At 51.8% G+C, this 25,068-nt stretch overlaps 1 protein-coding gene across 1 annotated transcript; it reads left to right on the top strand.

Moving 5' to 3' along the window:
• The first annotated feature begins 582 nt into the window (after positions 1 to 582).
• TIMM50 (translocase of inner mitochondrial membrane 50) lies at positions 583 to 24,264 on the top strand. Its single transcript, XM_075322535.1, has 11 exons — positions 583 to 751; positions 2,044 to 2,188; positions 2,278 to 2,309; positions 16,251 to 16,272; positions 19,195 to 19,253; positions 19,337 to 19,456; positions 20,218 to 20,322; positions 21,861 to 21,959; positions 22,692 to 22,848; positions 23,749 to 23,855; positions 24,012 to 24,264. Exons 1-11 carry the CDS (start codon positions 599 to 601, stop codon positions 24,114 to 24,116), a joined length of 1,104 nt encoding a protein of 367 aa, XP_075178650.1. The 5' UTR covers positions 583 to 598; the 3' UTR covers positions 24,117 to 24,264.
• Positions 24,265 to 25,068: the final 804 nt, after the last annotated feature.

Genomic DNA, 25,068 nt, shown 5'->3' with positions numbered 1-25,068 from the left:
TTTATCTAATGGTAGGAGAATTTTGGAAGCTTTTTTTTTGCATATGAAAAAAATCATAGAAGAAACAATGGGAAGAAAATGGATGAAAACTGAATGTTAGACACTGATGAACAAGCCCTTGTTGCTGGATGATGGCTGTCACTGTACACTGGTGTTTGATGGCTCTTTATGTGGCACTGTGTGGCAGCACTATTCAACAAATATATTATTATACTAAAGTTATATTTCTAAACCCAGTGTAGCAGTACTATATGATTACACTCTATGGTAGTATTATTATGGAGCTGTTAGGTGTATCACCAGGCACAGTATGAATGTAATTACTCTGAGGCAGCACTATTATTAATGGGGTACAGTGCTATTATTTGGTTCCTCCTCGCATAGTAACCAGCGCCACCCCCCACGTGAAGTAACTTCAGGTACTACCCTCTGCCACACACAATATGGCCGCCGAACCCTGACAGCTCATTTAAATCCCTCACTCCTATTAGCTGCTCTCTTTCAGCGTTTGATTCGCTGTTCGTTTTCGAGGTCCTGATTGGCTCTTGTTATTCCCGGCTTCCTTAGGATTGGTTGGCAGTGCGCAGTGCCAGGAAAGATGGCGGCCTCGCTGGTGCCTGCGTGCGGGAGGTCGGTGCGGTTACTCTGCTCAAACCGGGCCGCGCTGGCATGCCGGCAACTGAGCACCGGACCGGGGGAGAGTCTGACCGGAGCGGTGCTGCAGGACAGGCTGCGGAGCCAACAGAAGGAGGTGAGAGCCGAGGAGAACGTCACCTGTCACTGACCTGTCACCTCCCCCTGACCCTGTGACCTCCCCTCCTATACAGCTGTCATCAAGCCCTTCCCCCCAGTGTAGAGGAGGCCCCATCTCCCCGCTGTTCCCTCAACCCTCTCAGAGTAATGTGCCTCCTCCCCCCGAGTAATGTTCCCCCTCACCTCACCCCCCCCCCCCCCCAGTAATGTGCCTCCTCTCTCCCCCCCGAGTAATGTGCCTCCTCCCCCCCCCCCCCGAGTATTGTGCCTCCTCACCTCCCCCCCCCGAGTATTGTGCCTCCTCACCTCCCCCCCCCCCCCCCCCCCGAGTAATGTGCCTCCTCACCTCCCCCCCCCCGAGTAATGTGCCTCCTCACCTCCCCCCCCGAGTAATGTGCCTCCCCACCTCCCCCCCCCCGAGTAATGTGCCTCCTCACCTCCCCCCCCGAGTAATGTGCCTCCCCACCTCCCCCCCCCCGGGTAATGTGCCCCCTCACCACCTCCCCCCCCCCCCCCCCCCCTGAGTAATGTGCCTCCTCACCACCTCCTCCCCCCCCCCCCCCGGGTAATGTGCCTCCTCACCACCTCCTCCCCCCCCCCCCCCGAGTAATGTGCCTCCAAACCTCCCGCCCCCCCCCCCCCCCCCCTCCCCCGGGTAATGTGCCTCCTCACCCCCCCCCTTCCCCCGGGTAATGTGCCTCCTCCCCCCCCCTGAGTAATAATGTGCCTCCTCACCTCCCCCCCTGGGTAATGTGCCTCCTCACCTCCCCCACCGGGTAATGTGCCTCCTCACCTCCCCCACCGGGTAATGTGCCTCCTCACCTCCCCCACCGGGTAATGTGCCTCCTCACCTCCCCCACTGGGTAATGTGCCTCCTCCCGCTTGACAGTCTGACAACAGCATGTTCATGGAAGGGTTGTGGGTGGTGTGAGCATTGACCCTATGGCGCCATTACAGGCTGCTGATAGGTTGTTTTGGCAGCCGGGGTGTTGCTGAGGCCCCTGTCCCTGCCATCCTGGTGCTTCCATGGAGCTGAGCCTGGGGGGTGTCATGGTACAAGTTGCAGATTATATTCAGCTCTTTTGCCGCTGATGTCTGTATTCTGCCTATTTGTGCTGTATATGGGCACCTCTGCCCCCGATGCTCCTCTCCGCACTTTGACTCTCCCCTCTTCCCCCCCCCCCCCACCTACATATGGCACCCGGTGCCTCCTGTTCTTCTCATACCAATACGTTCACCCACTCATATTGTCTCAGACTCATTGCTTTCCTTCTTTTTTCCCATCCACAGGTCACAGAAGACCCCCAAAGTAATCCCGAATCAGAGGAACAGCAGAAGAAGCAGAAGGAAAACAAAGCCAGGGCTAAAAAGTTTGTTCTCCGGGCGGCCGGCGTCATGGGCGTGCTGGGCAGCGGCTTTATGGTGTATACCTTCGGTGAGGACCCCATGTTCTATACTGGGGGGTCCAGTGTGGGTGATGTCACCTTTCTTGTTTTTCTTACGTCTTCTCTGTTTTGGATGCAGGGAGCAGCGCGGTGGACGAGGAGGGCAATAAGGTAAATCGCTGATATATTATATACACATATACTGCAGTGACCGGGACATCCCCGCTGAGATTACAGAACAGCCTCCTGTACCGGATCCACTGGATTTTGTGGACTGTTCAGTGTCGGGGGGGGCCCTGCGCGCGGCGACCTCAGTGTCGGGGGGGGGCCCTGCGCGTGGCGACCTCAGTGTCGGGGGGGGCCCTGTGCGCGGCGACCTCAGTGTCGGGGGGGGGCCCTGTGCGCGGCGACCTCAGTGTCGGGGGGGGCCCTGTGCGCGGCGACCTCAGTGTCGGGGGGGGCCCTGCGCGCGGCGACCTCAGTGTCGGGGGGGGCCCTGCGCGCGGCGACCTCAGTGTCGGGGGGCCCTGCACGCGGCGACCTCAGTGTCGGGGGGGGGGGGGGGCCTGCGCGCGGCGACCTCTGTGTTGGGGGGGCCCTGCGCACAATTGCAGACGAGACCAGTATAAGTTTTGGCTTCCAGTTGGCAGAAGTTATCGCCTCTCCCTATTAAAACTGATAACTTTTAGGTTAGTGGGGTCTGACTGCTGGGACCCCACCGACCACCAGGACGGAGCACTTTCACCCCTGCTAGGACAGAACCATAATAATATATTTATTTGTATAGCGCCAACATATGCTACAGCAATCTACAATTCAGAGGGGGTAAATACAGAGTAACAGCTCAACAGATGCCAAAAGGAGTGAGGGTCCTGCTCCTAAGCCACAATCTGAGGAAATAGGGTAAAAAGTGCTTGTATTGTAGGGTCCGGCCAGCAATAGGATCTGCTTAAAACTGTGCGTATTGGGATATAATTGAATTGTCCTCGGGAGTGCGTTCCAGAGAATTGGCGCAGCTCGGGAGAAGTCTTAGAAACAGAAGTGGAATGTTATAGAGGATTTTAGTTTTAGGTCATTAGTGGAACGGAGGGCACGGGTGGGGTGATAGAGATGGAGGAGATGTTGGGCAGTGCAGAACTGTGCAGAGCTTTGTGTGTGAGAGTGATAAGTTTATGTTGTAGCGGATGGGCAACCAGTGCAATGACTGGAACAGGGTGGAGGCGTCAGTGTAGCAGTTGGAGAGGAAAATGATCCTGGCTGCTGCATTCAGGAGGGATTGGGGAGGGGAGAGTTTATTATAGAGGTGCAATGAATAAGAGCGACAGTAAACATTTTGCAGAATCAACGGTGAGAAAAGGTCGAATTCTAGAGATGTTTTTGAGGTGGAGGTGACGTGAGTGATTGGATGTAAGGAGTGAAGGGGAGATCGGAGTCAAATCTAACCCCAAAACAGCGGGCGTGCTGCAGGGGAGTAATGGTCGAGCCACACACGGAAATGGCAATATTGGGTTTTGGAAGGTTAGGAGAGGGAGGAACCACAATGGGCTGTGACAGGCTCAAATGTAGAGGGAGGACATGATGCTGGGGACAGCGGACAGACAATCACTGGTGTTTTGCAGTAATTCAGTGGTGATGTGTACAGTTGGGTGTCATCAGCAGAGATGGAGCTGGAAACCAAATCTAATGATTGTTTGTCCAATAGGGGCTGTGTATAGAGAGAAGAGAAGGGGGGCTAGGACTGAGCCTTGAGGAACCCCAACAGTAAGAGGAGCTGTCAAAAAATACAATGAAGGAACAATCAGAGAGATAGGAGGAGAACCAGAAGGGAGCGGTGCCCTTGAGCCCGATAGAGCGGAGCATAGTGTCGAATACACAGATCCAGGAGGATCAGCAGAGAGCAGGGGCCACTAGATTTAGCTGATAGAGCAATTAGAGACTTTAGTAAGGGCAGTTTCCCTAGAGTGTAGGGAGCGGAAATCAGATTGTGAAGGCTCAAGAAGAGTTATCTGAGAGCGCATTAGACAAGACAGGTCCAAGCATGCCAGGAGTTTAGAGATGAAGGCGAGATCAGAGACCGCTCTGTACTTATCAGCGCAGATTTGGTCACAGGATTTTTGGGGGCTTTTTTTTAGTAATGGTTTTCTGCTGCCAGAATCTGTGACTGGCTTGGAGATGGAAAGTGAGCTTGATGAAGAGTGCAGGAGGGAAGAGCATGCATGATATTGGGAGACTATGGTTAATATTTAATTTTAAATAATTGGCCAGATCATCTGAGCTGAGGTTGGTGGTTGCTGCGGGTAGTCCAGCTCTGTATGGCCCTATGCCCACGCTGTGTATTTTGATGCAGATTTTTAGAAATCTGCAGCAAAATCTGCATGTCCATTGTGAAGCCAGCAAAGTCTATGAGAATTCAGAAGTGCTGTGCCCACGTTGAGTATTTTTCCCTTGCGTATTTGGTGCAGATTTCATTTTTTCTGCACCAAATACGCAAGGGAAAAATAAGCAACGTGGGCACAGCACTTGTGAATTCTCATAGACTTTGCTGGCTTCACAATGGACATGGAGATTTAGCTGCAGATTTCTGAAAATACTCGTCAAAACTACACAGCGTTGGCACTGGGCCTATAACTGCTAGATCTGCAGTCATAATGACAGGAAACAGCTCAGTAAATGACACGTCGCTGGAATCAGGCTCTCTGCCCCTACATCATGCTGCTCTCAGATGGGGGAGCAAAAACCTGGTGACACATTCCCTTTAAGGTCTTAAAGCTGTAGGGATCTCCCCAGGTTGTAAACCTAAGGCTATGTGCCCACGGGGAAAGTGTGCTACAGATATATCCGCAGGAGCTCCCAGAAATCCGCAGCACAACTTTGTCTGTTTTGTGCTGCGGACGTATATGTACTGTGGATGTGCTGCGGAATGTCCTGCGGATATGCTGCGGTGATTCTGCATTGAGGATACAGTACCATGGCTTCGGCACTGCATCCTCATTGCAGAACAAGTGCTGAGTGATCGGGGCGTTCATACTTGCCTCCATCACGCAGCACTTCAATTTCTGTCCGTGTCTGTCTGCACTGTGCAGGAGAAGGTGGGCGGGCCTGAACTAGCTCCGGCTGTCACATGACCGGAGCTCGTGGAGGCCCCGCCCACCTCCTGCTGCCTGCTCCTGGCACCAACGCGCTCCTCTGCACCAGATGAAGTGACTCTGGTGTCTTCAATCAAGGCAGGTAAGCATGGGACCCTGCGGAGAAATCCGCAGGAATAATTCACATGCTGCAGATTTTTTCGCAGGGAAATCCGCATTATTTCCGCTGTGGGAAAAAACGCAGCATGGGCACAGCAGTCCCCAAATGCCATAGAAATGGCTGGGGACTCGCTGTACTGCAGAAATTTGGAAAAATCCACAGAATTTCTGCGAAAAAAATCACTGCAAATTCCGCAAATGTTCCGCAGCGTGGGCACATAGCTAAAGGTGGTGTCACACACAGCGACAGCGACGTCGCTGCTAAGTCACCATTTTCTGTGACGTAGCAGCGACGTCCTGTCGTTGTCGCTGTGTGTGACATCCAGCAACGACCTGGCTCCTGCTGTGAGGTCGCCGCTCGTTGCTGAATGTCCTGCTTCATTTTTTCGTCGTCGCTCTCCCGCTGTGACGCACACATCGCTGTGTGACAGCGAGAGAGCGACGAACTAAAGCGAGCAGGAGCCGGCGTCTGGCAGCCTGCGGTAAGCTGTAACCAGGGTAAATATCGGGTAACCAAGAAGCCCTTTCCTTGGTTACCCGATATTTACATTAGTTAGGCTGCTTTCACACATCCGGCTTGAGCTCTGCGGCTCAATCCGGCTGTGCAAGCTATGCAACGGATGCGGTGAAAACACCGCATTCTTTGCATAAGTTTTTCCTTTGCGGCCAGTCCGGTTTTTGCCGCTTGCGGCATGCTACTGAGCATGCACAGCGGCAAAAACCGCATGCGGCAGCCGTATGCGGTTATTGCCGCATCGCGCCGCATCCGGCCGCCATAGGCATGCATTGAAAAATGCGCCGCATTGGCCGAATGCGGCGCGATGCGTTTTTATTTGCCGCACGAAAAAACGTGCCAGGCAACGTTCCATCCGGCCGCCGCATCGGCTAAATCTGCCGCATGCGGCAAAAACCGGACGGAACGCAAGGCCATGCGGCACTAATTAAAGTCTATGCAGGAAAATCGCAACCGGCAGCAAAAAAAAACGGTTGCGATTTTCCTGCAAAGTGCCAGATTGTACCGCATTGCAGAAACCGGAGGTGTGAAAGCAGCCTTACTAGCACCACCGCTCTCACGCTGCCAGTGCCGGCTCCCTGTTCCCTGCACTCCTAGCCAGGGTACACATCGGGTTAATTATCCGATGTGTACTCCAGCTACGTGAGCAGGGAGCCGGCGCTGGCAGCGTGAGAGCACACTGCTTAGCGCTGGCTCTCCCTGCACATGTAGCCGGAGTACACATCGTTTAATTAACCCGATGTGTACCCTGGCTAGGAGAGCAGGGAGCCAACGCTAAGCGTAGTGCGCTGGTAACCAAGGTAAATATCGGGTAATGGTTACCCGATATTTACCTTAGTTACCAAGTGCAGCATGGCTTCCACAGCGACGTGTGTCGTTATGATCGCTGCTGCGTCTGCTGTGTTTGACAGCTAAGCAGCGATCAGAACAGCGACTTACTAGGTCGCTGCTACGTCACAGAAAATGGTGACGTAACAGTGACGTCGCTGTCGCTATATGTGAACCCAGCTTAAGACTCCCGGCATGCAGGTAGTCTGCTATATTCCCTGCAGGGGGCAGCGTAGGTGAAGAATTATATCATTACTTACAATGCAGCACTAGGGGGCAGCACACGCTGTAGTCTGAGGTTTAATAGCAGGATTCACATTTAGTCTCTTCTTCTCCAGAGGAGTCACCGCCTGGGCCAGGCTGTGGGGTGGGGGGTGCATTACATATATGATTAGACAGAACTTCTAAGTGCTGGGCACAATACTGACCCATCCCTGGAGCATTTACCAGATCTGTATACAGGAGCAGCGCAATGAATGTAAAGCTTCTACAAAAACTTCCAGCATGATGAGATACAGTGCCTTGCAAAAGTATTTAGCCCCTTTGAATGTTTCAACCTTTTCCCACATTTCAGGCTTCAAACATAAAGATATAAATGTTAATGTTCTGGTGAAGAATCAGCAACAAGTGGACACAATTGTGAAGTTGAACGATATTGCTTATTTTAAACTTTTATAAAAAATAACTGAAAATTGGGGCGTGCAATATTATTCATCTTCTGTAAGTTAATACTTTGTAGCGCCCCCTTTTGCTGCGATTACAGCTGCAGTCTCTTGGGGGATGTGTCTATCAGTTTTGCACATCGAGATGCTGAAATTCTCGCCCATCCTTTGTAAACAGCTGGAGCTGAGTGAGGTTGGATGGAGGCGTTTGTGAACAGCAGTTTTCAGCTCTTTCCACAGATTCTCGATTGGGTTCAGGTCTGGACTGTGACTTGGCCATTCTAACACCTGGATACGTTTATTTGTGAACCATTCCATTGTAGATTTTGCTTTATGTTTGGGATCATTGTCTTGTTGGAAGACAAATCTCCGTCCCAGTCTCAGGTCTTTTGCAGACTCCAACAGGTTTTCTTCAAGAATGGTCCTGTATTTGGCTCCATCCATCTTCCCATCAATCTTAACCATCTTCCCTGTCCCTGCTGAATAATAGCAGGCCCAAACCATGATGCTGCCGCCACCATGTCTGACAGTGGGGATGTTGTGTTCAGGGTGATGAGCTGTGTTGCTTTTATGCCAAACATATCGTTTGGCATTGTGCCCAGATAGTTTGATTTTGGTTTCATCTGAGCAGAGCACCTTCTTCCACATGTTTGGTGTCTCCAGGGGCTTGTGGCAAACTTTAAACAACACTTTTTATGGATCTCTTTGAGGAATGGCTTTCTTCTTGTCACTCTTCCATAAAGGCCAGATTTGTGCAGTGTACGACTGATTGTTGTCCTATGGACAGACTCTCCCACCTCAGCTGTAGATCTCTGCAGATCATCCAGAGTGATCATGGGCCTCTTGGCTTCATCTCTGATCAGTCTTCTCCTTGTGTGAGATGACAGTTTGGATGGACGGCCGGGTCTTGGTAGATTTGCAGTGGTATGATACTCCTTCCATTTCAATATGATTGCTTGCACAGTGCTGCTTGGGATGTTTAAAGTTGTGGAAATCTTTTTGTAACCAAATCCGGCTTTAAACTTCTCCACAACAGTATCACGGACCTGCCTGTTGTGTTCCTTGGTCTTCATGATGCGATCTGCGCTTTACACAGAACCCTGAGACTATCACAGAGCAGGGGCATTATACGGAGACTTCATTACACACAGGGGCTTATATTTATCATCATCAGTCATTTACTAGAACATTGGATCATTCACAGAGCCTCAATCAACTTCTGGAGTGAGTTTGCTGCACTGAAAGTAAAGGGGATGAATAATATTGCACGCCCCAATTTTTAGTTATTTATTTTTCACAAAAATGTAAAATAAGCAATAAATTTCATTCACCTTCACAATTGTATCCACTTGTTTTCTTCTCCAGAACATTAACATTTTTTCATCATTTATGTTTGAAGCCTGAAATGTGGGAAAAGGTTGAAAAATTCAAGGGGGCTGAATACTTTCACAAGGCACTGTATCAAAATGACAGCACACAGCTCAGTAAGTGACACATTGCCGGAATCAGGGTCTCTGTCTCTACATCATGCTGCTCTCAAATGAGGGAGCAAAAACCTGACAGATTCCCTTTAAGGTGTTAAAGCTGCAGGGATTTCCCAAGATTGTAAACCTATGACTCCCAGCACAGCATGCGGGTGGTCTGCTATATTCCCTGCAGGGGGCAGCGTAGGTGAAGTGCTGGATGGAGAATTATATCCAAACTTACAGCACTAGGGGGCAGCACACGCTGTGGTTTGAGGGGGGAGGGGGGGGTTGTGGCATTACATATACTGTATGTGTTTAGACGGCACCTATTAGTGCTGGGCACAATACAGTGTGATGCACTAATACAGCACCCAGCCAGACACATGAAAAATGCAGTGTGGGGAGCGCAAACCCCTCAGACCTCCCCCTGTATTGGAGAGGCCCCCCAATACCTCCTCCCCTTTATCAACAAAACTGCCTCCCCTTCCCCTCCTTGACCTACTCCCCTGTAATGATGGAGAGGTTCCCCCGAGCTCCTATCCTGTATTGGAGAGGACCCCCCTCCCCACACCAGATTTCCTCCCTTTTTATCAATGAATCCCCCAGACCTCCTTCCCTGTATGGATGGAGAGCCCCCCTATACCTTCTCCCCTTTATCGATGAATCCCCCAGACGTTGTCCCCTCTATGGATGGAGAGCCCCCCTATACCTTCTCCCCTTTATCGATGAATCCCCCAGACGTTGTCCCCTCTATGGATGGAGAGCCCCCTATACCTTCTCCCCTTTATCGATGAATCCCCCAGACGTTGTCCCCTCTATGGATGGAGAGCCCCCCTATACCTTCTCTCCTTTATCGATGAATCCCCCAGACGTTGTCCCCTCTATGGATGGAGAGCCCCCCTATACCTTCTCCCCTTTATTGATGAATCCCCCAGACGTTGTCCCCTCTATGGATGGAGAGCCCCCCTATACCTTCTCCCCTTTATCGATGAATCCCCCAGACGTTGTCCCCTCTATGGATGGAGAGCCCCCCTATACCTTCTCTCCTTTATCGATGAATCCCCCAGACGTTGTCCCCTCTATGGATGGAGAGCCCCCCTATACCTTCTCCCCTTTATTGATGAATCCCCCAGACGTTGTCCCCTCTATGGATGGAGAGCCCCCCTATACCTTCTCTCCTTTATCGATGAATCCCCCAGATCTGCTCCCCGGTATGGCTGGAGAGCACTTGGCGGCATAGACCTGTGTACAGACTCCCATATAAGTTGTGAAAACCTAAAACAATATAGAGAATGGGGGGTAACCAGATCTAATGTATGTGACGCTGTGACCCCGGCTTCTGTGCGTCTATACCACAGGTGATGAGCAGCTGCCGGGTCTCTGGCGCCACTTATCTTTATGAGGGTCGGGTTGTTGGTCAGTCGGCCTCATACAGTAGTTACATTTTACTATGGAGGCCGGTTTGTTGAGAAGCATGTGCGGTCCATAAACCAGAGACATATTGTCGGGGGTCCCAGCTGTTGCCCTTCCATAGTTCAGTGTAAGAACGTGACTAATTGATGTGTCATAAAAGTGGATGAGCGCAGGACAAGAAGATGGCCGTGTGTCCTGGAGGAGCGCGACGTGGTCCTTCTGTCACCTCATACCACCTACAGGAGGCCCAACGTGTCTTTTCTTGATAGTTTCCGTATCTATGTATAAACTCTATTTCTGATCATTAAAGGTGACTCTGATCTCAAACGTCTACGTTGACCCGGGGCTTGGCATAATGCGGCTCCGACGTGCCGAACCATTGGGGGTCCATCCTTTGAAACGGCGCCGGTGGCTGGCCATGCTGCTCGCACTTTTTTTACCGGGCTGCCAGGGATGGACACCTTACGGGTCTCTCTCAACATCACCGGTAGAGCCATAGATGATGGATGGCGCGGTGGCTCACAAGCAGTCTAAGGCTAAGTTCACATTTCCGCTAAAATCTATCAGTCACAATCCGCTGCTCTTGTAAACAGCGGAATCCGTTTAGCGGATTCCGCTGCTCCCATAGACTTGTATGAGCAGCGGATTGTGACTGATGATGCTGCGTTGCACCCTCCGCCCGACTGATCAGTCGTGGAACGACTGACCGCCGGGCGGGGGGAACGCAGCATGTAACGTTTTTTGAGCAACGAGATCCGTCGGATTTCGCTGCGCATGCTCTCTGGCTCCCTGCACACGTCACCAGCTTTGGTTGGTTACCCGATATTTACCCTGGTTACGGTGCAAGGAGCCAACGCTAAGCGGTGTAGGCCCGTAACCAAGGTAAATATCGGGTAACCAAGGTAAACATCGGGTGCTTTGCTGTTACCCGATATTTAGGCTGGTTACGTGTGCAGGGAGGCCGACACTTCCCCGCTCGGCCCCGCCCCCTCCCGCACTCCGCACATGTATGTACGTACACACACACACACACACACACACACACACACACACACACACACACACACCTGTCCCCAGCCATGCAGACAAGCACTGACACCCTCGTCTGGCCCCGCCCCCTGCTCGGCTCCGCCCCCTCCCGCACTTTGCATGTGCACACACACACATACATACATACATACATACATGCACATACACACACTCACTCACACATACTCACCTGTCCCCAGCCATGCAGACCGCAGCACTTCTACTGACATCCTCAGCGCCTGGCCCCGCCCCCTGCTCGGCTCCGCCCCCTCCCGCACTTTGCATGTGCACACACATACATACATATACATACATACATACATACATGCACATACACACACACACACACACACACACACACACACACACACACACACACACACACACACACACACACACACACACACACACACACACACACACACACACACACACACACTCACTCACTCACTCACTCACTCACAGATACACTCACCTGTCCCCAGCCATGCAGACCGCAGCACTTCCACTGACATCCTCAGCGCCTGGCCCCGCCCCCCGCACACAACGGAATCCGACAAAGAATTCTGTTCTTTGTCATCCGTTGTACAGCGTTGAACAGCGCATCAGTCACATGCGTCAAGCGACGCATGTGACTGATACAAATCAACGGAAATGTGAACTTAGCCTAAGGGGTAGGCGTAAACGGCGTCTTTCCAAACTACAAGTCCTCGTACGGCGATGTCGGGGGAGAAATAAAGTTGAGGCTCTTTGAAGTAGAGGAGGAAAAAAGATGAGCTCAAAATTGAAAACAAGAAGGGATGACCCCCAAATGTAATGGCCTGAATGACTGTAGTCTGCTCCGAGGTGTCGCCCAAAGAGTATACTGTCCTATAAACACTTCTCCTTCTCTTGCCCCGTGTGGGATCCGGTCCCAGACTCGTCTTCCGCCTGCAGGAATATCACACACCAGGTATAATGGAGCCCACTTCTCAGCCAGGTGCCAAGTGTGTCCTCTCTGATGCGGGGGACTTGTGCCACCACCGGCCGCTTCCTCCTGCTCCTCTTTGATGCCGGGGAGGGGCAGGAGGGTGTTGGACAGAAGGTATACAGCCATATTACTGTTATTAGGACGGGTATGTGAAGAGGAAGCTCCGGCCATCTTTCCCACGCTCAGGAGACTGCAGTGTACGGGGTCTTGTGCACCCAGAGTATTCTGCGGGGTCTGCTCCAAACAGTCCTTAAAAATTGCAATTTTTCGCACGGATTCTGAAAAAGACGCTGTGTGCATACACTTAAAGGGGTTGTCCATGTTTGAATGCAAAGTATGCTAGATCTCGTGCCGGAAGGTGCGCTCGCTGTCTCCATTCTCTGGTGTTGTCGATGGGAATGTATACATGGCTGCATATATGTGATTTGCTGATTCAACTCCTCTCAATAGGAGTGGATTGAGAGAAGCCGGATTGGCGCATGATGAAATTGCATTTATGTGGTCACCTACTCGCTGGCAGCACCGGAGAATCCAGACGACAGGACTGTACTATAAAATCTGGACCACCACTTTTATTATTTCTACTGAAATCCGTTTTTCTGGTCGTGTGTTCCTCTGTCTTTTTATTTTTATATAGCGCTGTTAATTCCACAGCGATTTACATATATCAGCATCACTGTCCCCGTTGAGGCTCACTGTCTGTATTCTCTCAGTATGGTCTTTGGAGTGTGGGAGGAAACCCACACAAACACGGGGAGAACATATAAACTCCTTGTAGATTTGTCCATGGTGGGATTTGAACCCAGGACCCCAGAGCTGCAAGACTGCAGTGCTAACCACTGAGCCACCGAGATGTCCTATATATAGTGCAATGCTAACCACTGAGCCACTAAGCTGTCCTATATATAGCAGTGCCTAACCACTGACCCACTGTGCTGTAGTGTGTATAGAACAGTGCCTAATCACTAAGCTACTGTGCTGTCCTATATATATATATATATATATATATATATGTATATGTATGTACAGTAATAACCACTCAGCCACTATGCTGTCTTATATTAGTGCAGTGCCTAACCACTGAGCCACCGTGATGTCCTATAGTACAGTGCTAACCGCTGAGCCACCGTTATGTCCTATATAGAGTGCTAACCACTGAGCCACTGTGCTGACCTATATAGTACAGTGCTAACCACTGAGCCATTGTGCTGTCCTATATATAGTACAGTGCTAACCACTGAGCCACCATGATGTCCTATATATAGTGCTAACCACTGAGCCACTGTGCTGACCTATATATAGTACAGTGCTAACCATTGAGCCACCATGATGTCCTATATTAAAGTGCTAACCACTGAGCCACCGTGATGTCCTATATATAGTGCTAACCACTGAGCCACTGTGCTGACCTATATATAGTACAGTGCTAACCATTGAGCCACCATGATGTCCTATACAGTTAGGTCCAGAAATATTTGGACAGTGACACAAGTTTTGTTATTTTAGCTGTTTACAAAAACATGTTCAGAAATACAATTATATATATAATATGGGCTGAAAGTGCACACTCCCAGCTGCAATATGAGAGTTTTCACATCCAAATCGGAGAAAGGGTTTAGGAATCATAGCTCTGTAATGCATAGCCTCCTCTTTTTCAAGGGACCAAAAGTAATTGGACAAGGGACTCTAAGGGCTGCAATTAACTCTGAAGGCGTCTCCCTCGTTAACCTGTAATCAATGAAGTAGTTAAAAGGTCTGGGGTTGATTACAGGTGTGTGGTTTTGCATTTGGAAGCTGTTGCTGTGACCAGACAACATGCGGTCTAAGGAACTCTCAATTGAGGTGAAGCAGAACATCCTGAGGCTGAAAAAAAAGAAAAAATCCATCAGAGAGATAGCAGACATGCTTGGAGTAGCAAAATCAACAGTCGGGTACATTCTGAGAAAAAAGGAATTGACTGGTGAGCTTGGGAACTCAAAAAGGCCTGGGCGTCCACGGATGACAACAGTGGTGGATGATCGCCGCAGACTTTCTTTGGTGAAGAAGAACCCATTCACAACATCAACTGAAGTCCAGAACACTCTCAGTGAAGTAGGTGTATCTGTCTCTAAGTCAACAGTAAAGAGAAGACTCCATGAAAGTAAATACAAAGGGTTCACATCTAGATGCAAACCATTCATCAATTCCAAAAATAGACAGGCCAGAGTTAAATTTGCTGAAAAACACCTCATGAAGCCAGCTCAGTTCTGGAAAAGTATTCTATGGACAGATGAGACAAAGGACAAAGATCAACCTGTACCAGAATGATGGGAAGAAAAAAGTTTGGAGAAGAAAGGGAACGGCACATGATCCAAGGCACACCACATCCTCTGTAAAACATGGTGGAGGCAACGTGATGGCATGGGCATGCATGGCTTTCAATGGCACTGGGTCACTTGTGTTTATTGATGACATAACAGCAGACAAGAGTAGCCGGATGAATTCTGAAGTGTACCGGGATATACTTTCAGCCCAGATTCAGCTAAATGCCGCAAAGTTGATCGGACGGCGCTTCATAGTACAGATGGACAATGACCCCAAGCATACAGCCAAAGCTACCCAGGAGTTCATGAGTGCAAAAAAGTGGAACATTCTACAATGGCCAAGTCAATCACCAGATCTTAACCCAATTGAGCATGCATTTCACTTGCTCAAATCCAGACTTAAGACGGAAAGACCCACAAACAAGCAAGACCTGAAGGCTGCGGCTGTAAAGGCCTGGCAAAGCATTAAGAAGGAGGAAACCCAGCGTTTGGTGATGTCCATGGGTTCCAGACTTAAGGCAGTGATTGCCTCCAAAGTATTCGCAACAAAATATTGAAAATAAAAATATTTTGTTTGGGTTTGGTTTATTTGTCCAATTACTTTTGACCTCCTAAAATGTGGAGTGTTTGTAAAGAAATGTGACAATTCCTACAATTTCTATCAGATATTTTTGTTCAAACCTTCAAATTAAACGTTACAATCTGCACTTGAATTCTGTTGTAGAGGTTTCATTTCAAATCCAATGTGGTGGCATGCAGAGCCCAACTCGCCAAAATTGTGTCACTGTCCAAAGATTTCTGGACCTAACTGTATATAGTAGTGCTAACCAATGTGCTGTTCTATAGATAGTACAGTGCCTAACCACTGAGCCATGGTGTGTTCCGTGTTTTGAGCGGTTTTCTTCCACTTCAAGGTTTTGAAAAACATCTGGGCATTTTTTGACCGCCGTGGCCTTACAGGGGGATATCTTTGGTAGCCATAATTGCCCTATAAGACAAGTCCCCAGAGACTTTCTATAAATCTGTGTCTGGATGATATAAGGGCTGCTGGGTCCAATATTTCGCTGAAAGTGCGGTGACATCTCCTGTAGAAGCCGTCACGTCGGCCATATTGGTTGTCACCCGGATAGGTCTGGACTCTCAGTACATGGAGGGATGGGGTCCGGGCTGTGATGCCCCCAGGCGTTTGGTCAGTGTGGGAACAGTGGTCCTGGGCTCCTGACACATTGCAGGTACGTCTGCGCCCATTCCGGCCCTTTCATCTCCGGCTTCCTGTTGACGCCCCGGCTTCCTCTCCTGGCCTTTGATATGCGAGGGTCTCACCTTGCTGTGACTGACAGACTTTGGGCGGACCCCGGCACACTCCATGTCCCCGGGCTTTGATGTTTACTGTGTGTTTAGCAGCACACTTCTCCATTGTTCCCACCAATTGTGCCAAGTGTGAGGGTCCTAGATAAGGGGGCTTCTGGGCGTAAGCTGCAAATCTATAGCTACAAAGCCTCAGTCTATTACAATGGATGGACCCTCGGATTGAGCGAGACCCCCACTAATGCTTCTGGTGTCCGAACGCCTATAGATTCATTGCTGAGCCCCCTGTTGGGTAATGGCCGGGTCCTGTTATGTAAAATATGGAGGGATATGTCACAGACGCTTTTTAATGTTTATTTTTTTTTCTTCTTTAGATCCCGGATGAGTTTGATAACGGTGAGTACAAGGCTCCATACAGATCGCACAGTGTATGGGGGGAGGGGGGGGCAGGATACATACAGATTGCACAGTGTATGGGGGGGCGGCAGGATACATACAGATCGCACAGTGTATGGGGGGAGGGGGGGGCAGGATACATACAGATCGCACAGTGTATGGGGGGCGGCAGGATACATACAGATCGCACAGTGTATGGGGGGAGGGGGGGGGCAGGATACATACAGATCGCACAGTGTATGGGGGGCGGCAGGACACATACAGATAGCACAGTGTATGGGGGGAGGGGGGGCAGGATACATACAGATCGCACAGTGTATGGGGGGCGGCAGGACACATACAGATTGCACAGTGTATGGGGGGAGGGGGGGCAGGATACATACAGATCGCACAGTGTATGGGGGGCGGCAGGACACATACAGATCGCACAGTGTATGGGGGGCGGCAGGACACATACAGATAGCACAGTGTATGGGGGGAGGGGGGGGCAGGATACATACAGATCGCACAGTGTATGGGGGGCGGCAGGATACATACAGATCGCACAGTGTATGGGGGGAGGGGGGGGCAGGATACATACAGATCGCACAGTGTATGGGGGGCGGCAGGACACATACAGATTGCACGGTGTATGGGGGGGGGGGGCGACAGGACACATACAGATTGCACAGTGTATGGGGGGGGGGGGGGGGCGGCAGGACACATACAGATTGCACAGTGTATGGGGGGGGGGGGGCGGCAGGACACATACAGATTGCACAGTGTATGGGGGGGGGGGGCGGCAGGACACATACAGATTGCACAGTGTATGGGGGGGGGGCGGCAGGACACATACAGATTGCACAGTGTATGGTGGGGGGCGGCAGGACACATACAGATTGCACAGTGTATGGTGGGGGGCGGCAGGACACATACAGATTGCACAGTGTATGGTGGGGGGCGGCAGGACACATACAGATTGCACAGTGTATGGGGGGGGGCGGCAGGACACATACAGATTGCACAGTGTATGGGGGGGGGGGGGGCGGCAGGACACATACAGATTGCACAGTGTATGGGGGGGGGGGGCGGCAGGACACATACAGATTGCACAGTGTATATGGGGGGGGCGGCAGGACACATACAGATTGCACAGTGTATATGGGGGGGGCGGCAGGACACATACAGATTGCACAGTGTATATGGGGGGGGCGGCAGGACACATACAGATTGCACAGTGTATGGGGGGGGGGCGGCAGGACACATACAGATTGCACAGTGTATATGGGGGGGGGGGCGGCAGGACACGTACAGATTGCACAGTGTATGGGGGGGGGGCGGCAGGACACATACAGATTGCACAGTGTATGGGGGGGGGGGGGGTGGCAGGACACATACAGATTGCACAGTGTATATGGGGGGGGAGCGGCAGGACACGTACAGATTGCACAGTGTATATGGGGGGGGGAGCGGCAGGACACGTACAGATTGCACAGTGTATATGGGGGGGGGGGCGGCAGGACACGTACAGATTGCACAGTGTATATGGGGGGGGGGGCGGCAGGACACGTACAGATTGCACAGTGTATGGGGGGGGGGCGGCAGGACACATACAGATTGCACAGTGTATGGGGGGGGGGCGGCAGGACACATACAGATTGCACAGTGTATGGGGGGGCAGCAGGACACACTTTCCGCATTATGAGTGATTGGCCATCTACAGCCCTTTATACCAATAAATGAGCACGGATTGACTACATACAGGGCAGTGACTCTTCATCCGATCGTGTTGTCTCCATATTACTTGCATGTTGTCACTTTACGTACATCTGCAACACTGTCCCCATTGGGGCTCACAATTTAAATTCCCTAGCTGTATGTCTTTGGAGTGTGGGAGGAAACCAGAGTACCCGGAGGAAACCCACGCAAACACGGGGAGAACATACAAACTCCTTGCAGATCTTGTCCTTGGTGGGACTTGAACCCAGGACCTCAGTGCTGCAAGACTGCAGTGCTAACCACTGAGCCACTGTGCTGTACTATATATCATGCAGTGCTAACCAGTAAGCCACCGTGCTGTACTATATATCATACAGTACTAACCACTGAGCCACTGTGCTGTACTATTGTATATATCATACAATGCTAACCACTGGGCCACCGTGCTGTACTATATATCATACAATGCTAACCACTGGGCCACCGTGCTGTACTATATATCATACAATGCTAACCACTGGGCCACCGTGCTGTACTATATATCATACAGAGCGAACCACTGAGCCAGGAAAAAACAATTGTTGGGTGTGTCAAGAATAAAGCAAGTCCAGAGTTTTTAGGTTGGCTCATTTGGCAATGATCCGCCTGTATAAATGGACCTTGGACTCTACCGCAGCAAAACAAAATGTGAATGTGCTCCTAAGGCGTTCAACCATCCCTACAATAGTGGGGTTGGCGCTTAGCTGACATTGATGTCACTAGTCATGGTCTGGTTGACTATAATTGGACCCGTGGCTAATGAGGACCATTCATGTGGTTGGTACTGGGCTGTAATCCAAAGTATGGTGAGTGAGGAGTCCGGCCCCGAACGATCTGATATCCTAACACCAGAGTCCTGGAAGATGCCTTCAAAGCCATTTATATATGGGACACCCCTTTCCATGTGTCCTCTCCTAGAGGTGAAAGGCGCTGCACCCCCACTCCTATCAACTTTAGTGGGCAGTTTCCTGGTGATATTGGCGCATTATAGGGGCGGTGAAGCCTTATAAATTACCCATAATGAACAGTCCGATTCCCTGTCTGTTCTTCTGTTGGAAGCTTTATTTGCCATTACAGCAATTAAGCCTGCTATACCAAATACAGCCACGTGATCAAGGTGGCGCTATTACTAGAAGTAAGCAGATGGTTTGCTAGGCCTTTAACCCGTGCCGTGTCCTCTTGCAGATCCTCCAGTTGTGCAGCAGGTTAAAAGGACGTACCAATACTTCAAGGACTATCGGCAGGTGAGCTCTCGCTTTGTCCTCCGCTCGCTTGCCCTCACGTAGGGGGCCCTTTACCCCTAACTTCGTACCCCTCCGTTTCATAGATGATCATTGAACCCACAAGTCCCAAATTGCTACCGGATCCCTTGAAAGAGCCGTATTACCAGCCGCCCTACACGCTGGTGCTGGAGCTGAAGAACGTCCTGCTGCATCCGGAGTGGTCGGTAAGTCTTCTCCGCACCCTAAGGCTATGTGCCCACGCTAGAATGTCCATGCGGATTTTTTTGCCTGAAAATCCGCAACTTTCGCGGCAAATCCGCACCCGCGGATTTGCCGCGGATTTACCGCGGATTTGCCGCGGATTTTGATGCGGATTTCATTTTTTTTTTTTTCCCCCATTCAAAACAGAAAATCCGCACCAAAACTGCACCAAACAATTGACATGCTGCAGTTTGTTCCGCATCAAAATCCGCGGCAAAATCCGCAGCGGAAAAATCCGCAGCATGGGCACAGCATTTCCAAAATGCCATTGAAATGGCTGGGGAGTAGCTGTGCTGCAGATTTTCGGCAAATCCGCGCTAAATCCGCGTCAAATCCGCGATAAATCCTGTAGCGTGGGCACATAGCCTTAGAGGGGTTTAACAAGACTAGAAATAAGAGGCTTCTCTTTTTCCGGAGCGGTGTCTGGTCCTGCATATAACAGAATGACGCAATTGCCGGACACAGTTCATGAACAAGGACGGTGCTTTTGTAACCCCTTTCAGACAGTTTCTGCACTTTCGCGCCATTTAAATGTTGTGACGTTGACTAGCACCGATCTCTGTTGACGGAGGCTAATGCTGGCTGTGTGACCCAGCCTGCATCTGCCCTGTATACAACAGGCTCCGCTCCTCTGTACATGTGCAGTGGAGGTTTAATTTCCCTATAAAATCACTGGGTGTCTGTGTTGTCCTCTCCCCGCTCTCATCTTGTCCTCTGCTCTCAGTTAGAAACCGGATGGAGGTTCAAGAAGCGGGCCGGTATCGACAACCTGTTCCAACAGCTGGCGCCTCTGTATGAAATCGTTATATTTACCTCCGAAACTGGCATGGTAGGTGCGAGCAGTGGTCAGCCGTCTGTCTCTGGGGTGCTTTGTCTTACCATACTGCTGTAGGGGAAATGTAATATTACAACCCATCATCATGTATCACCTGGGCTCCTCACACAGGGGCCAAGAGAGGACTTACCCCCTATTAGGGTATTTTCACTTTGCATTTTGCAGTGTCCTTCCTTATAGGACTAATGCAGTATGGTGGGGGGGCGGAGGCCTGTCAGGGGTGGGGGGGGGCGGGCGGAGGCCTGTCAGGGGTGGGGGGCGGGCGGAGGCCTGTCAGGGGTGGGGGGGCGGGCGGAGGCCTGTCAGGGGTGGGGGGGCGGGCGGAGGCCTGTCAGGGGTGGGGGGGCGGGCGGAGGCCTGTCAGGGGTGGGGGGGCGGGCGGAGGCCTGTCAGGGGTGGGGGGGCGGGCGGAGGCCTGTCAGGGGTGGGGGGGCGGGCGGAGGCCTGTCAGGGGTGGGGGGGGGCGGAGGCCTGTCAGGGGTGGGGGGGGGCGGAGGCCTGTCAGGGGTGGGGGGCGGGCGGAGGCCTGTCAGGGGTGGGGGGCGGGCGGAGGCCTGTCAGGAGTGGGGGGGGGGGGGGCGGAGGCCTGTCAGGGGTGGGGGGGCGGGCGGAGGCCTGTCAGGGGTGGGGGGCGGGCGGAGGCCTGTCAGGAGTGGGGGGGGGGGGCGGAGGCCTGTCAGGAGTGGGGGGGGGGGCGGAGGCCTGTCAGGAGTGGGGGGGGGGGGGGGGGCGGAGGCCTGTCAGGAGTGGGGGGGGGGGGGCGGAGGCCTGTCAGGGGTGGGGGGGGGGCGGAGGCCTGTCAGGGGTGGGGGGGGGCGGAGGCCTGTCAGGGGTGGGGGGGGGCGGAGGCCTGTCAGGGGTGGGGGGGGGCGGAGGCCTGTCAGGGGTGGGGGGGGGGGCGGAGGCCTGTCAGGGGTGGGGGGGGGGCGGAGGCCTGTCAGGGGTGGGGGGGGGGGCGGAGGCCTGTCAGGGGTGGGGGGGGGCGGAGGCCTGTCAGGAGTGGGGGGGGGGGGGGCGGAGGCCTGTCAGGGGTGGGGGGGGGGCGGAGGCCTGTCAGGAGTGGGGGGGGGGGCGGAGGCCTGTCAGGAGTGGGGGGGGGGGCGGAGGCCTGTCAGGGGTGGGGGGGGGGCGGAGGCCTGTCAGGGGTGGGGGGGGGGGGCGGAGGCCTGTCAGGGGTGGGGGGGGGGGGCGGAGGCCTGTCAGGGGTGGGGGGGGGGGGGGGGGCGGAGGCCTGTCAGGGGTGGGGGGGGGGGGGCGGAGGCCTGTCAGGGGTGGGGGGGGGCGGTGGCCTCTTCCAGGTATAGCGGGCATTGTTTATGCCCCTTGAGGCATTTTCTATATCATGCTGAGTACTTCTTGCAGGCTTGTAAATAAGCAACATGGCCCCTAATCAGTTGGGGTCTTGCACCTCTAGTAACAATATCTTCTGATTTGTCTTCCCCCATCTAAACAGTAAGAAAAATTAAAAAAGAAATTGCAGCTACCTATATTGCTACTTGTAAGTTGTGCTTAAACTGTGCTTTGTTCTCCAGACCGCATTCCCCCTCATCGATGGCTTAGACCCACACGGATTTGTATCCTATCGGCTTTTCCGAGACGCCACCCGGTACTCAGACGGGCACCACGTGAAGGTGAAGGGAAGCAATCCTCCATATACTGTCAATGAGCGTGTATCTTTCATCCATAATGACGAGATATATATGTGTGTGTGTGTATAAATATGTATGTATATGTGTGTATATATTATATATATATATATTTTATTTATTTATTACTGGCTGTCTTGATTTAAAGGGGATCTCCACTTTTGCACAACATACATTATTTAAAGTAAAATCTGCATAACACATGGAAGGTGTTTGCACATCGTCTCCTTTACTTTTCTCGCTGTTTGAGGTTTTTTCTCCTCAGTTGACTTAGAATGATAAATGCGAGATCTTGATCTAATGTGCTATTATGGAGTTTGCAGTTATGGACCATCTTAATGGGGTTATATAGATGACCTATCATTGATGGTTGTCTCACACCCTGTACCCCCACTGATCAGCCTGTGGTGGCCCATAGTGCACAGCGTACACTGTGTAGTGGCCATTTAACGGTACTGCAGCTTAGCTCCTGTTCACTTCAATGGGAGCATAGTTGCAATACCCACGAATAGCCACTATTTGTGTACAAAGCTGGGTACACCAGGAAGCTAATTGGTGGGGGTGCCGGACCCTCCATCCATAGCCTGGTCCACTCGTATCAGATGGGATTTCAGTGTGAACATTGATGACCCCTCTAAGTTTCGGGATGGATTGGTGCCTTTGGTGAAGCGTCGCCGCTGTGTGCGCTCCCACATTCTGTCTGTCTTCTGCGCACAGGACATCTCGTGTCTGAACAGGGACCCGTCCCGTGTAGTCATTGTCGATTGTAACAGAGAAGCTTTCAAGCTGCAGCCGTACAACGGCCTGGCCTTAAAGTCATGGGACGGAAACTCTGAAGACCGGGCGCTCTACGAACTCGCCGTCTTCCTGAAAAGTAAGTGCTCCCCTGGCTCATGGTGTTCGTATACAGGTAGAGGCTCCCAGAAGACGAGGGCCGTTTTCATAGGAAGCTTATTGACTCCATATTTCGGAGCGTGAGGAAAGGAGGAAACGTATGCACTCCATGCAGGTTAGATCCTCAGTGTGTCCAAGACTCCAGTATTACCCACTGAGCCACCCTGGTGCATTCACCCGAAAAAAAAATCGGGCTTCAGAGAGACTTGTTATAAGGCCTAAGCCACACGGCGAGAGAATCAGTGCAAGTGGAGTGCGATAAAACATCACATTCCCCTCAGATCAATATTAGCCTGTGTCAGCACACATGAGCCATTATTTTCTCAGCCCTAATCGGACCGAGAAAACAATCGCAGCATGCTGCGGGTGTAATGCGAGACTCTCTCTCGCACCCATTCAAGTGAATGGGGCGAGAGAAAAATCGCACTGCACTCGCGGTACACCGGTGTACCGCGAGTGCAGAGCGAGAGTCGCAATAGCCGGCTATGCAGGAGAGAGGGAGATAAATCCCTCCCTCTCCTCCTCCATGCTGGCCCGCCCCTCCGCAGTGCTGGCAACCCCTCCTCAGAGCCGGACCGCCCCCTGCAGCTGAGGTCGGACCGCAGTCGCAGGGACACTAGCATGACTCTCGGCTCCTGTTGTGCTGTCATGCGAGCATCGCAGTAGTCCCCGTGTGGCCCTGGCCTAAGGATGAATCTCCAGTGACACATCAGCATGCAAAGAGTGGAGGTCAGGAGACTCGCAGCCGGTCCGTGCATCACCGGTGCTGCCGTTCTGGACCAGTGTGTCATTCCCATTAACGATCGGCAAAAACAGCCGTCCCTTTTTTTTCCAAATAAAGGTACAAACCTCATTGTTTTTCTGTTCTCCTCTTTTGCAGCCATTGCGACCAGTGGTGTCAGCGACGTCCGCACGGTCCTGGAGAACTATTCCCTGGAGGAAGATCCCTTAGAAGCCTTTAAACGACGGCAGACGCAGCTGGAGCAGGTAGTGTCATAGAGCGCCACCTGGTGTAGGGAACTGGCTTAAAAAAAACCTGCAGCCTGTCACTAAAAAAAAAAAGTGTCCACTGCTTTGTTTTTCGAGTGATGTGCCATGTTTAAACACTGCATATATGATATCTTTGTGCTCCTTTCCCCCCAGGAGGAGCAGCAGAGGTTAGCAGAGCTCTCCCAGCTCAGTAAGAGGCAGCCCATGTCACTAGGTTCTATCGCCGGACGGTTTTGGCCTCGCTCTAAACAGCAGTGACCTCAACAGCGCCCCCTATAGTCAACGCAAAGTGAAAACAGACGAGGACGAGCCGACCCCCGCCATCCCTGTGTACATATAGAGGAGACAGTCGTCAGCCCATTGGACATGTTGTGTTAATATATGAATAAACCTTTTTGTAGACTTATTTGGTAACATCCTTTTAATTCTGATAATATCTACATTTTTGCTTGTCCCTCCAATGCGCGGCGGAGACCACCGATCACCTGTTCTGGATAATCAGGCAGCACGTGTAATGTAGTCGCACACCAATGGCAGCGATCTGTATATGTGACCTCAAAATAGAAATTGAACAACAAAATTTCACTACGAAATGTGTGTAAAAGTGAAAGGGTTTTCTGTAGTGATGAGCGGGCACTACCATGCTCAGGTGCTCCATACTCGTAACTAGTGATGAGTGAGCACTACCATGCTCAGGTGCTCAGTACTCGTAACTAGTGATGAGTGGGCACTACCATGCTCAGGTGCTCCATACTCGTAACTAGTGATGAGCGGGCACTACCATGCTCGGGTGCTCCATACTCGTAACTAGTGATGAGCGGGTACTACCATGCTCAGGTGCTCGGTACTCGTAACTAGTGATGAGCGGGCACTACCATGCTCGGGTGCTCGCTACTGGTAACTAGTGATGAGCGGGCACTACCATGCTCGGGTGCTCCATACTCGTAACTAGTGATGAGCGGGCACTACCATGCTCGGGTGCTCCATACTCGTAACTAGTGATGAGTGGGCACTACCATGCTCGGGTGCTCCATACTCCTAACTAGTGATGAGCGGGCACTACCATGCTCGGGTGCTCCATACTCGTAACTAGTGATGAGCGGGCACTACCATGCTCGGGTGCTCCATACTCGTAACTAGTGATGAGCTAGCACTACCATGCTCGGGCGCTCAGTACTCGTAACTAGTGATGAGCGGGCACTACCATGCT

The sequence above is a fragment of the Anomaloglossus baeobatrachus genome, chromosome 9 (genome assembly GCF_048569485.1).
Source record: "Anomaloglossus baeobatrachus isolate aAnoBae1 chromosome 9, aAnoBae1.hap1, whole genome shotgun sequence".
NCBI classification, from domain to species: domain Eukaryota; kingdom Metazoa; phylum Chordata; class Amphibia; order Anura; family Aromobatidae; genus Anomaloglossus; species Anomaloglossus baeobatrachus.
This window is presented reverse-complemented; position numbering and strand designations above follow the sequence as displayed.